A 14,952-nucleotide genomic window follows, 5' to 3' on the forward strand; every position below is an offset into this window, starting at 1 on the left:
CTCATATCGCAATCACAACATCTGTCAAAATAATTGCAATATAATTTTTTTTGGCATATAATGCAGCCCTAGTATCATCTCACCCCTGCTTGTAGCCAGCTACACAGAATGCGTCATAGGAAGGCATCACAGCCAGGCCATCATTTGCTGACTTTACAAAGGTCTAATTGATGAGCTTGAAGGGTTTTGCGAATGTAAGAAAAACTGTATATTGACATTAATAAGTTGGCATCTATCAAGTTAAAGAAAGCCTCTCCTCTTTTTAATCAAATTCATAGTTTTGCTGAGCATTCATCAGGTTTTCTGCAATAAAGCCGATATTTATGAACTCTTGGCACCGTATCATCCAGGCAGGAGTCTTACGATCACTTTATATGTGTTACTGGCAGTTCTTCAGCCAAAAGGCACGTCAGGTTCTGCAGCAGCCTTTCTTTACACATATTGTGTGTGAGCAATGTGGACTGAGTCTGAAATTGAAAGGCTGAAAATGTGCCTGCAGTGTCTTAAATCATAAAGTGTGCAGACAAGCTGAAACATTGAGGCTGTCGTGTTGTTCTGTTGTGTGAAATTTTGTCATTACCCCTGTCAATGAGGTTATGCTTAGCAGAATATCTTGATAGACAAATATGCCAGTGTCTGTTAGGTTGAAGGTTTGACCATATTGTAGATGGCATACATGTCATATATAGATTTTAATGATGTGATTTTATCTATACAGGTTATTATTTCTCTAACTGTGAAGCACAATATAGAGGGTCCCATTATCAATTAACCTAGAGTTTTGTGGGCACTATTTACTGTGGTGTGTCTGTGTGTGTTTGCTAGCTGCTAGGTTGCTCAACTGGCAGCTGCAACACTGCCGCTTTTTCCCTCCATGTTTCGTCCTTCTTTACCCGATCATGGTACAGTAAGAGCTGGAGGACACATCATACAGGCAAGGCTTCTGCTGCCACAACTCAACAAGGTTTTCCTCTTTGCTGGAATCTCACACATTTCTTTAGCGTGTTTTGCCTCCATGGCCAGCTGCTGTCTGTCTGTTTGTTTGGGTTTATGCTGCTTTTCTATTGGTTGGTTAGTAGATGTAGCTGGTAACAGCAGTCACACTGTGAGATGGTCATACCAGATTTGTGACACTGTCAGAATTTTATCCCAGGCTGTCTTTGATCACAAGACCATGACAACGGCCATCCTTGAACCTCTCTCACTGTGAGACGTAGGACAGCTGTTTGAGTGCCACGTTTCTTTCAGGTCTTTTGTCTGGGACAGACCAGATCCGCAGTGTATACCAAGCTTTAGATGCAACAGGGATTGAGGCATTAGGAAGTTGATAAAACACAGTACTGTTTGATTTTATCATTTGACTGAGACCCCCTCCGCCTCCGGCAGTACAGGGAGGTTAAAACAAACCAACAGCTACTATTTGACCTGGTCTGACATTTGCTCTGACATTTTCGTGAGGCGTAGTGCTATTTCACTCTTTTATTTTAGGCTCACTCACCTGTTTGTTCTCCTAAACTGTCAAAAAACATTTTGGACAAACCAAAGACCCCTCTCTATTATCACGGTGTGATTTGTTTCGGCAGGCGTATTTGGAAACTTGTCTAAATGTCACACATTTTTCTCAGTTCACTTTTTTGTATCCTAGGGCCAGACTGAACAAGACAAAAACACAGCCCAACACCCGGCACCCTTCATCCAGCAATCAATGTAAACTGACAGAACAGTGTTTCATTGCTCTATGAAAGATGATAGACTCCCCCCGACTGTATTATAAAAGTGTTTCTGCTGGCTTGTTGAAAGGTCTTTGTGGAGATACGTGGCTTTCTGTGTCTTTGAATGATGCAACTGCCAAACTCAAGGTCTCTGAAATTGTTGGGCTGTTTCCTTTGTCCATCTGTGTTTGTTGACTGTGGTTGTGGTCTAGATCCTTTTGTTGCCTTGCAGAGCACTTGAAGACAAAGATTTTTTTTTATCAAAAGCAGTTTAATTTATCAAAATGCCTGGCACAGAAAATTATGGGTCTTCTCTGGGAACTCCGGCTTCCTCCCACAGTCCAAAGACATGCAGGTTAATTGGTGGCTTTCCATTGGCCGTAGGTGTAAATGTGGGCCTGAATGGTTGTCTGTTTTCCTAGTCGACCAATAGTCGTCATTTAGGGCCGTTAGTCGACCAGTCTCCTGCATGTTTATGATATGAATGTAATGATTAAATGATACAGTGGTGGAAAAAAGTTTTCGGACACCCCATGCATTTGTGAAATATTGCATTAAGAATCACTCTTAGGTCTTCAAGTGCAATTTCTTTTAGAACAGTCACAGCCAAAATACTAAATAAATCCTAAAAAAGCCATTAAAAACTTAAAATTAATTGGTTCCATAAAAATACATAAGAAATTTTGAGTATTGGGTCATTTTGGTATCAGTGATGAAGGTCGTTCTTTTTATTAAAAGACACAATTTTTGTTGCCAAGCTTCGTGTCTACATAAAGCCAGCACATTTGAAAGTTCTTCAGACACAAAAATGGCTACAACAAGGAACCTAACGCAGGAAACACGCCTGAAGATAAAGATTCTCAGCCAGGAAGGGTACAGCTGCCGCCAGATAGCCAGGAAGTGCAGATGCAGTCCTTCAGCAGTTGGATACACTCTGCAGAAATACAGACGAACCAACAGCTTGGAAGACAAACCAAGATCTGGGCGTCCAAGGGTTTCTTCAGCAAGAAATGGCCACATCCTGATCCGCATGTGCAGGTAAAACCGCCGAATGACATCACAGGAGCTTCAGCAGCAGTGGTCAAACCAAACTGGTGTCCAGTGTTCCACCCACACTGTACATGGCCGACTTTTAGATCATGGGTTAAGGTCCTACAAGGCTATCAAGAAGCCCCTGATCAATGAGAGACAGAGGTTAGCCTGGCGTCGTTGGGCCCAGGCACACCAGAACTGGACAGCCAGGAATTGGAAGAAGATTTTGTGGTCAGATGAGTCCAGTTTCCAGCTTTATCTTCCTCCTACTAATGTGAGGGTACGCAGAAGGCCAGCGAAGCATTATCTCCAGCATGTACAGTACCTACTGTCAAGCATGGTGGAGGCAGTATCATGGTTTGGGGATGCATGAGTGCTGCTGGTGTTGGTCATCTCACTGTCTGTGATGGCACATTGAACTCTACCAAGTATTGTACCATTCTCGAAACCCACATGCTCCCTTCTGCGCGTGCACTGTTCCGTCGAGGTAAAAACTGGATGTTTCAACAAGATAATGCCTCTTGCCACACATCCAAGGCCAGTAGAACTTGGCTGCAGGAGCACAGTATCCAGGTCTTAGAGTGGCCAGCTCAATCCCCGGACATGAGCCCCATTGAAAATCTGTGGTGGATTATCAAAAGGTCTGTTTCAAAGCATAAACCAAAGAATTTAGAAGAATTAAAAGCAGTAATTCAAGAAGAATGGGACAAGATTACCCCTCAACAGTGTGAAAGGCTCGTGGGGAACATGCCAGCCAGGATTAGAGCTCTACTACGTGCCAGTGGCAGGACTACTAAATATTAATTTGATGATGTGATGGTTTATTCATTTTTTGTTCAGTTTCGAACACATTCTCTGTTATTTGTTGACTTTGATACCGACAATGTTGAGAACTGACATATTGAAACTGTCAAGAATTTAGTTTTGTTAGTTTTTCTTGTAAACAATAAACAAAAAAATATAATTTGTATTTGTTTGTATCTGTCTAATGCAGCCACACCTTTTGAAACACAAAAAAGATTTTTCCACAGATATTTCATGATAATATTTGAGATTGTGTAAAATTTTAAGGGTGTCCGAAAACTTTTTTCCACCACTGTATATTTTGGTGGTTTGAGTTGAAGGTGTGAGAAAGAATAGTATCAGTAACATTGTTAACACTGTGCTACATTACAGAGAAATACAAAACCGTTCTAATGAACCTTCATTAATATAGGCCTATATTTTATCTACAAGTGCACGTCACACACTGAGCGAGCCACCTGTTAATGACGCTGTGGGCTAATGGGCATGTAGCTACTTCCATGTTTCAGATGATACGTCATGTTTGTAGTCGACCAATGAAGATGAGTTTACATATCACCTTGGGTTCATCCTTCACCTTCTCAAAATGATCCCACACTTTGGATTTCCTGCCCAACATGTTATTAACTAGCCTGTGGAATAACCGCAGGTACCAGCCCTGGAAAATTTTGGACAGAAAGTCAGTTTTAATGGCCAGAAATTTCAACACAGTGCCATCAAACCTTTAATGAGAGATAGTTTCATGCTTCACTTTATAAGCCACACTGTACGGCACTAACACTGACTGTTTCTCTTTGTTTCAGAGCGGTGCCATGCTGCCCGGAGGCTGTGGATGAGAAAGTATGTCGTCAGACTTCTACTACAGAGATGATGTGGTGGAGAGGGGGTCCATCCCCCTGGACATCGATAATGTCCACATGCTGCTGCAGGGTCAGTCTCTTTCTTCCTCTAGTAAAGATTACAGTGCAGTGTTTCTCACTGTTTTTTATCATGGTTTGGTGGGTTAATACTTTAAGATTTGTTTTGTAGTTCCTGTATTGTTTTTACAGGTATGTGAAAGATCAGATTAGGTGTTTTTGTGTGCTTTGAATACCTAAGCTTGGTCTCAGTTTTGGGTTATTATAGCAACTGTGGTGCTTTTTTATTTTGATGATTTACTTCAACAGGCATTCAGGCTAAACTGAGTGAAGGCTCATTGTTTCTGGTTTCTGCTCGCCTTGAGAGAAGTCTGAGGTCATGCAACTGTAAAAAGAAAAGCCTCATGTCTTGATTTCAGTGTTTTATCTTTGTTACTGTGGCAACATAATAACTATTAAGCCTTAGTTATGCGTCTCACTCAGGAGAGCAGTTTGATGACTCCATCTCGGCTCGCTGCTGGCTCTGTCCTGTTTCATTTTTGTCACTTTTTTCGAGGTCATGCTCTGTTTAATCTGCCGAAACTGAACCCCTGCTCTCACAGAGACATGAGTCATATTGCAAAGAGCCATCCGGAGGGAGAAAGCGTGAGGGTGGAGGAGATAATAAAAGCTTCTCGCTCATTAAGTCGCTGTCTCCCAGGGCGTTTCTGAATGTTTGAAGCAAAGCTGTGATGCGCCAGCTTTGTCATTTGATCCTGTTCTCACTGCTTGTAACATAAAGGCATTTTATCAGTTCTCAATAGCTGGTTTTCAACTTTGTCAACTTATCTATAAGAATATCTGTTTGATCTCCAGTTTTATAAAGCTCAAAATTAGTCATCCAGTAATAACTGCTCTTACTCGATGAGAAATCCTGAAACTGCTTTATATGTTTTGGTGATTGACAGAAAGTTTGGTCCCAGAGGGTCTTATCTTACTCTTTTCATTGCATTTATGGCATGACTAGTATGTTCACAGTGTGTGTGACAGATGCAGGAATTTTGACTCATAATTTTGACTTCTGCTTGATCTCCAGTGTGGTGTATTTCAGCTCTATAAGTGAAGTTAAGTGATCTGTTAAAGGTACCTGGGTCATTATTGAAGGTGAATGAAATGTGTTATACGATGATAAAAATTTATTTAAATGGAGTCTGGTTGGTTTGGTGATTGTGATTTTTTTTTTGTTTCTGGTAACACAAACAGGATATTACTCTTTCACAAAAGGTCTTTCTCTGTAGGGATCCTTGCCATTATGTTGTCCGAGATTTACAGTAACAATCTGAGCCTGTCAGTGGCAAAAACAAACACTTTTAATGGACATAAATGGTGTGCAGTTGCCTATTAACGTTACATTGCAGCCTGTTTTGCTGCTGCGGGTTGTAGGGCTTTCACTCAGTACTGGTCCACTTTCAAAATTTGTTGTCTCCACTAGTTACTTAAACACAAAAAGATGGGAAAATAGGGTCCAGTTTGAATATCAAAGTTACCTTTTAAACTCTGAGGTGGGCAGAGGGGAGCACTATTTGCCCGGTAATCTGGCACTGCTTCATCTTTTCTTTGTACTTTGTAAAACCTTTCTGTCTCTCTTCCAGTTCTTTCTTCAGTTCTTCTTCTTTATCTCTCTTTGTCCCCATCTCCCTCTTTCATTATTCATTCTTGCATCTTTAATATGTGGATTGTTTCATGATGTTTACACGTCTCTGCCCACGTTTCTTACATGTTCCTCATGTCTTGCTTTCTCTCCCAGCTGCTTTTCTCTCTCTATCCACCCACCTCTCCTCTGTGTTTGGGTCCATTCTTGCGTCTACACTGAACTATTTTAAGCACATGACTCCCCACATTTCCTCTCCGCATTTAGAACATGTTTTTTTTTTCCTATGAAAACCTTGTAAACGTTTTTCCAGCTATGTAATTTCCAGCTAGTAAAATTTGCAGAATGGGTGATGTAAGCTCAATGCCCCCATGACACGCCAGCTTGTAAACAAGAGAGGGAAGGTCTTGTTTTATCTGTGGTCATCTGAAGTGGGAATGATGAAAAGAATGCCAGTAAAGATAGCTCAGATTGTGTGTGAATGGTGTTGGGTGTATTCAGTGTTTGCATCATCAGCAGGGTTAGAAACAATTTTCCTTGTACTGAGCAGATAAAATCTGGTTTTATAATTTGCTGCTTTTAAAACGATTAACTGTGTCAAAACAGAAGGAAAGTTTGAGAAAGAGCTGTTGTGCGTGATGGTTATCTAGTGGCTCCTGTAGGGATCAAACATGTGACGATTCATGAGGACTTTGTGCTATTATTCCACTTTGAATACTTTTTTAATATTATTACAAATTACAAATATTATTGGATCTTTTCCCAATATCCTGATACACATTCTCGGAACCCATGGGCTGTATTCGGCGTCTGACTTCCAGCAGACGGCGATACAGCCTCTGGGGGCAGACCCCCAATTTTTTGGCATTCCGGTTTGATTTGGGCGGAGGAGGCGAATTTCTGTTTCCGACTTCCGTTTATATATAAGTAAATATGCTGAACCACTGCGATGGATTCACAGTTTGCAGTGACGCCAATTATGTTCCGCCTCGTTAGTTCACCGCACGGACCGTTTAACCTGGCAACAACTGCAGCCGGCTCAAACGTGATTGGTCAATATCACGCGGACTACAACAGCCTACAGCCGGAGACCAGGGCTCTTCCGCTCTTCTTCCGGAGGCAAGATCTCCGGGGTTTGTCTACAGACTCTACATTCACTGAATGTAGAGTCTGTATATAGAGACTACCTGATACATAACTCATTTGGCTGATAACCAATACCGATATCCATATCCACTTTCTTCCCCACCTAATTTTAGTGATCATCAAGTCTCTTCTGTAGTGGACTTTACATCTTATTATACATGCATACTCTTATCATGATGACCCACCAGCTGATGGAGACTCGAAATACAATACTTGTGTATGGAATGTATGGAATAATTATTGATTGTGCAAATTAAGAAAAAGCAAGTTGGCTGATTCTGATTTAAAGTCAATATCAGCTGATACATGGTCATAATGCATCTCTAGAATATATAAAGAAATATAGTTTAAAATTACATAAATAAACACACAAATTACATAAATAATCAAATAATACAGTGAAAATAATCTTAAGTCTTTCAAAAAATCATCCTAAAAAGGCCCTTGTGTAAAGGTAATGTCATATTTTCAAGGCATAGTGCTTCACAGAAACATCCACTAGAACACGAGGAAATGTAGAAATATAGTAAACGTAAAAACAGCAAACATGAAACACAGAGTCGCTGAATATCCCCAGGCAGGTTTCTCCAGTATCAAAACAATGAAGGCTCTGTAACAATAATCTCTTTAAGTTGATAACTTGAGCCATGCTCTGTGCTCCTATCTTAATTAGTCATTAGGGAATGTGATAATCGTACATACATCAAACAATGACGCATGTTGTTTCATAACTGTATATCTTCATGATTTTATTAAGTGTTAGCTATGATGCACCTTCATTTCTGTGATGTTTGTGTGTCCTGATGTGGCCTCCTCCTGCAAATGAGCATAATTGGACAGAAACAACTCATCATCCATGGTGGAGCTCACATCTTTAACACTTGATGAATGCTGTTCAAAATGAATTATGGTTTCTACAGTGCACGGATTAAAGTGAGACAGCAGATGAAATTGTTGATCATTATCAAAACAAATCTTAATGCCATCCTTTCACAAAGTGTACAAATGCACCTCATGAGAACTTAATGCAATTTGTAACAGCCAGAAGTTAAAGGGACAATTCACCCCACAATTAAAAAGTACATATTTCCCCCCTTACCTGTAGTGCTGTTTATCAGTCTAGATTATTTTGGTGTGAGTTGCAGAGTGCTGGAGATATCGCCCGTAGAGATGTCTGCCCTCTCTCCAGTTTAATGGAACTAGATGACACTTGGCTTGTGGTGCTCAAAGTGCCAAAAAATACATTTGATGAACTCAACAGTCGTGACTGTTTCCAGACTCAGTTACTCAGGATAATCCATAGACCTTGTTGTGAAGGAACTGTTTTCCTACCAAACTTGTCCCCCAACTGCATCACAGCGCAAAAGGAAGCCTACATGAAACTGAGCTAGCTAATGTTAGCTCAGCTGAGGAGGACGTCATTAATTTTAACATCTTGTTCTGTCATAAGCACAACCTCTCATCCACGAGTAGATGCACGCTTCTCTGCGCAGTAATACAATTGGCAGGTGAAATTCATTAGAAGGGAAATAGTTCCTACATGAAACTGCTCAACAAGGTCGAACCGGGTCATGATTGCTGGAGAGACACAGTGCTGCTGAGTTTTTTAAAGGTACTCTTTCGTTGCTTTGAACACCACAAGCTGAGCGTCATCTAGTTCCATTATATTTGAGAGAGGGCAGACACCATTACGGCCAATATCCCCAACACAAGAATCGTGTTTATGTTTATGACGATATCTCTCTGTCACTAAATTTGAGCTAAATTTAGGCTCTTATGTCTATTTTGCAAGTTTTTGTGTGGCTTTTCGTGGTTGGTGTAAGACAGTGGTGGCATACAGCTGCAAGTCACTCATCAGGATGTAAGAATCAGCTCACCAGTTTGTAAACTCTCCTCCTGCTTCATCTGCTAGCTGGACAGATTAAAGATTTCAAATGTAGTCAAACGTAAACATCAAGGAAAGATGGAGAGGATGGGCATGGTTGAATTAGCATCCTGCTAGCTGTTGTACAGGCGTTGTAAAATAAAATGGACAACCTCCTGGACAGCAGCCATTCAACTACGTGACTCTTTTTCTATGTGGCAATCTGACAGAGCAGAGGGCTGTGGCAAGAGAAGGAGAGGAGGCGTGTGCTTTATGGTGAATAAGGATTGGTGTGACGGTGGGAATGTGAGGTGCTGTCCCGTTCCTGCTGTGGATCACTGCTGTATAAACCATGCATTATCAGAACCTTATGGAAACATGAACATGTACCTTGTATATCTACGTGACAAATAGATTGTGGGACCTTAGTAAAAACGGCCACAACATAGATCATTGATTAAATGATTGATTTGACATATGAGAAGAAAAATATGTATTTTTGATTTTGCGGTGAACCGTCCCTTTAAACAGTGAGTGAAAATAGACACGTATCACAATGCAGATGATTGGAACAGACAGTGACAGTTGTTCATCAACATCAGTTGTTGACACAGCCTCCGCACACTCCTCCACCTCAACATCACAGCGTGTTAATTCACTGTCTCTCATGTTTCCAGTCCCTTTCAACAATTAGTGGGCCACTCATGTGCAGGGGTTTTGTTCGGTTAGGTAAACATCTGAGTTCACCCCATTTAACATTTGAATTTGACCCATATTTTCCATGTTATGTAGCATAAATTACCCAGGAGTCTGCAGGAGCACTAGGTCTTGTTACAGCAGGTCTGAGCCTCTGTGAGTCAGATTGAAAAGAGGCGGAGCCCAGCTGATCTCACCTGCTTCCCTGCAGGCAGCAAATGTTATGTAGACTGTTAGCTGGTCAGACGGGAATCACTCTCAAAGTAATTTCCCTTTTTACTTTACATCCTTGATCCTAAAACAATGGATCTGAAGTGTATAGAGTCAGCGTGGTAAACTATATATTTGCACAATAGAGAAGTTTAAATTCATGTGCACCAGTTTGCTGAGCTGGAAAGATTCCCTGCTGAATCAGCATGAGTGATCCCATCATGGGTGAGTTTTTATTTGTCTCTATGGTAGTGATTTTATTGGCATATAAAAAAAACTGAATGTGTAGAGCTTGTGTGAAAGCACAGTACTTTAATGGATATTATTATCAGCATATGGAGATGTTTACCCTTGGCGGACTCCTGTAGTAGATCTACAGTACAACTACACACAAAAACTACACTACATTTGATAGTCAGATGTATTATATCAGTCTAGAATTGAAAGATTTTAGTTCATCATATGCTCAGACACTTTTGAAAATAAGTTGTGCTCAGAACCGTGATGTGTCTATCTAGCAGTGGGGTATTTTTTATCAGCAAATGGATCAAAAGTCAAATACAGGCTTCTTTCTCTTTTGAGGTAAAGTTTGTTCTTAGGGCCAGGATAGGTTTTGGACCTGTTAGGAAGAAAATATTTCTCCTACCAAGTCATGCATGCATCCACTTCTTCAGTCACCCATATTAGTCCAGGAAATTCACCGCTATGTTGATTTGTGGGCATGTTCTAAATAATGCGTTGGCTCCTCTTAGAAAAAAGAAAAACTCCTGTTTTGACTTTGTATTAGGGTTTGCCCAAAAACAGTCAGTTAGAATAAAAGTTAAAGACAAAGTGAGAGCTTGGCACCTGTCCAGAGACTTTACCTTATATCAGTAATGCGTAAAACAATAGAGCATCGCCCTGAAGGCTAATGTGTGCTGTGACATTTAAGAGGAGTAAATAATGTCTGCTTTACAGGAAATATGTATGTGATTCACTGTGGGAAAATTTACATCAGCTACCAGTCAGATACTTCTGGGACTGTAACTGCTAAATTTGCAGTTTTACTAGATTTTTGGAGGGGTGTGCCTGTTCTTAAAACAATTAGAAGCTTTGCAGCTGAGTTTTTCTTATTAGCCATCTTTGGAAAACTCTAGCAGGCTAATTTAGTATATTAAATGATACTATCAGTATACTACTGTTTTGTATTTATACTAGTAAATCTGCTGTCAACAAAACTGTGACCGTTTCCTGAACAGGTGCTAGGTTAACTAACAAGCTAACAAAACATACGTGGTTATAGGGAACGGGGGAAAACTGATTCTTACATACATTGTAATGCTCTCTTGAAAGATTATGGAGGTTTTCACGTCAGGGACCTGGGCCCAGATCCAAGTACACTTGGCCCCAAAGTCCAACGTATTTGGACACTATATGCTAATCTGTACTCAAATCCACTTGGGAAGGTGGTCTTCAGAACAGTTCATCTGTACTCCGTTATGGTACACAGTTTCTATCTAGTTATCAAACAGTCTCAATTTAATACTGATGCCTCTATATCAGATGGCAGTGCAGCCTGAAGTAGACAGACCCAGATCCAGCTTTAATGCCACCGTTGACCTGCAGTGAAATAATATGAAAGTGCTCTGTGTCTCAACCCCAAAAATTGCTATAATCAGAGATTTAAAAGCCATTTCTCAACAATATTATCACCTGTAACAATGCTTTAGGACCGGGCTGTACGTTTTTTAATTTTGATGCATCAATAATCGTTTCATAATCACATGATCACATCACCTGAACACCATCAGGCAGAGTTGTTGCCGCCCACGTTTTAAGTGACCACTATCCTAAAATGTTCTGGTGTTGGTTGACATTTTATAAAGTCTTTTGAGTTTCTTAACAAGCCAACCACCACTGAGATGAGCTGTGATGGTATTGTAATGGATGTAGTGCAAAAAGACACATTTGATAAATGGAGAGTAAATGTCAAAAGGTTCTAGACTTTTTAAGTCCTTGACAACTTTGAATGGTACAATGAACATTGTGAATGTCACTGAATCCCTTAACTATGTCTTTGAATGGATTTCAGTCACCTTTTTGGATATATTTTATTTTCCTCTTAAATATTGCTTTGTGATTTGTACATAGTACATTTATTTGATGGACTTTATTGTCTTTAAATGAAGTTAAAAAGAAAAACACGTTCCATATTCACATATTTTATGTACAGTCTAATGTGTACAGTTAGTACGTGGCTACTGTAACTCTGCAGTTGCTGATACACCCAGAACATGATGTTTCATTTCTGTTGAGATGGAAGTGATAATTATTCAGGATTTTGTTTCTTCTCTAAAATGTCATTATTTGTGTTTCTAATGAATTCTGTTATTGAAATAGCAGGGATTCATCTCAGGAGCTTATACAGCTACTAAAATGGTAGCACTCTTGCACAGGCTTGAAAGCACTGCAGTGACCGAATGGGTTTGTTTAAAATAATTCTTCTGGCCAACTCTCAAATGTGTCACTGCTCTCCAGTTTCTTCATCCTCTGCATTTGCTGGCCAGGAACTCTTGAAAACTTTAGGTTGCTCATCATTCTTTGCGAGTTTGAAGATAAGTGATAAGCAGTGCTTCCCTCCAGATGTTAAACAAGTCAGAGGGTCTTGTTGTGAAAGAAATCCCTCTTCCCCTTTTCCCTTACCTTTGTTGAAGACACCAGATTAATTATAACAAGATGTCTGAGTCATCATGAGGGCTCCCTATGATTAAGATTAGACTGCGAGTGAACTGAAGCCAAAGGCGGCCTGCTGTTAAACATATTAAAGCAGAAAATAGTCTGTAAACTGTCTGTTAACACATCTCATAGGGCCAGACCGCCTGAAGGAGAGCTGGAGTGCAGCATGGACAGGAAGGGACTGTTAGCATTTAGCCGCTATAGCAAACAAACTGGTGCATCAACTGGACCTTAGTTATTATTATATATGAGTATTCAAGATCTAATTAGGGAGGCAATTTAGGAAAGATCAGTGGAAGAATTAGTGGAAGAATTGGAATACATCCTTGTGAGGGTAACATCTTTTATAGCTCCAGCCTCACAACTGGTGTTGCTTTTTACAACCATTTTTGTACTGAGCAACCATCTTGATCGTTAATCAGTTTTTAAAAGGTCTGACTGAGATGTTTGTTGAGCCAGAGGGTTGATTTTATGAGGACAATGGAGAATGAGGACTGGGTTATTTGTGAGACTCTTCACACTGCCAGGGACCTGAATGACTTCATTGAGCTTTATGATGGTGAGTGGTGGACCATTAACTGACCAGATCTGTTGTTACTGTGACTGATCTTTGTATTATCTAAATGCTAAATCCTTTCTGTAGCCTGTCTCAGATAAGTGTAATAGTTTGTATTTATGCATAAACTGTATGTTAACAGTTTCCCTTAAGCGTAATCAACAAATCCCATCTTAAATAAACATGACTGAATCTTTGCCTCACTGATTATGCATGCTCTTTTTGCAACTCTTAAGAGGCCAGAACTGTACAACAGTACAGTGTATATTTCAAAATATGTTCAACATATAAGAGGAACCTGCTTTGCGTGTTTTGATCAGCACATTCTAAATATATAAATGTGTCTACAGTATATTTAAATACATGTCAATAAATACACATATAAAATGTCTTATCAGGGTTCCCCATACATTCATTTATTTGTAGCAACCCATCTCTATATCATTATTTGCCAACACACTGATTTTCTAATTTTGGAGCTGGACTGGTCGTTAGGAGTGCTGTTGTAACATACTGTTCCGTTATTCAGAGCACCACACTCTCAGAGCACAGAGCAAACTCTAGCTACAGACAAACTAGCAAAATGGCAGGCGCAGTGATACTGAAACTTAAGGGTACACATGAGCGAAAGTAACACCGGCAAATTTTCGGTTCCTGTTCACTTCCATTCAGTGCAAGCAAAGGGGGCAAATAAAACATTTGTCTGTCATGTCAGACGCTTCCCACATTTAGCACAGTATTGTCTTGGCAGGCGATGGTCAATTGCCTGCATTTGCTCGTGTGTTACTGTACTCTAACCATTCATTAATCCTTGTAGAAATACAACACTCTATTTCGTAGAACAGGGGTGTCACACTCATTTTAGTCCAGGGGCCACATACACTCGAATGTGATGATAGTGGGATGGACCTTTGAAACCATCATCCATCGCATAATATTGCAGTGAAGATTCTTGATTTTTAGGATGGATTTAGTGTGAAATGTCTTGTACTCAAGTATCTCAGTTATTTTCAGGAATTATGGAGCAACCTTTTTTTTTTAAATGGCACATCAAGTTTCAGATTTTCAAAGTAAAAATGTGGGACTTTTACTTTGGAATATCTCTCAATCAGACGTTGCACTAGACTTTTTCTCGCCGGTCATTTTGACCGACAGGGTCATAAAAATCCGGTCATAATCTATTTTTACCGGTCATTTAAATTTTCGCTTCTAAATGATAATAAAGATATTCAAAGACATTTAGTTTTCATTTGTTCGTTTTTAATAAATCCAACAAGCAAGTTATAAAGTGTGCATTAATAAGGACATGAACGAAAAGATGAACAGACATCCACACACACCGCAGCGCTTCAGTTTGGCGTCTGGTCTATTTTTCACACGAGCCGCGAGCGCTTCTGTCAAGCTGGATAGAGCGGATCGTACCAAACAGGAAGTCGGACACAGAAAAGACGAGAGAATCCGGCCAATTTTCAAAATAAAATAACAACAGCATGCACGATGAACGTGAGGAGAAAATACCGTGTTTATAATTTAAAATAACACAACAGTGCATAACCGAACACATTTTTCAATACCCTAATCACTTCATTACAATTTTAATTTTGTGTCACCGAACCTACAGACATAACTACATGAATTAAATGGTCAGAACAATATGCCCTATTCATTCAGTGTTAATCCAACACGCTCAATACATGGACATGCAATGACAAACTGTCATTAACTTACTA

At 40.0% G+C, this 14,952-nt stretch overlaps 1 protein-coding gene across 1 annotated transcript in view; it reads left to right on the plus strand.

Annotated features, from left to right (window-relative positions):
* syne2b (spectrin repeat containing, nuclear envelope 2b) overlaps window positions 1-14,952 on the plus strand; it is a 220,340-nt gene that overhangs the window by 8,604 nt on the left and 196,784 nt on the right. Inside the window, exon 2 of the mRNA XM_078175419.1 lies at window positions 4,352-4,478. Within this exon, the coding sequence (XP_078031545.1) occupies window positions 4,391-4,478 (88 nt within the window). The 5' untranslated portion in view covers window positions 4,352-4,390. The remainder of the gene's footprint in view (window positions 1-4,351; window positions 4,479-14,952) is intronic.

Source organism: Epinephelus lanceolatus, chromosome 15 (assembly GCF_041903045.1).
Source record: "Epinephelus lanceolatus isolate andai-2023 chromosome 15, ASM4190304v1, whole genome shotgun sequence".
Classification (NCBI taxonomy): Eukaryota; Metazoa; Chordata; class Actinopteri; order Perciformes; family Serranidae; genus Epinephelus; species Epinephelus lanceolatus.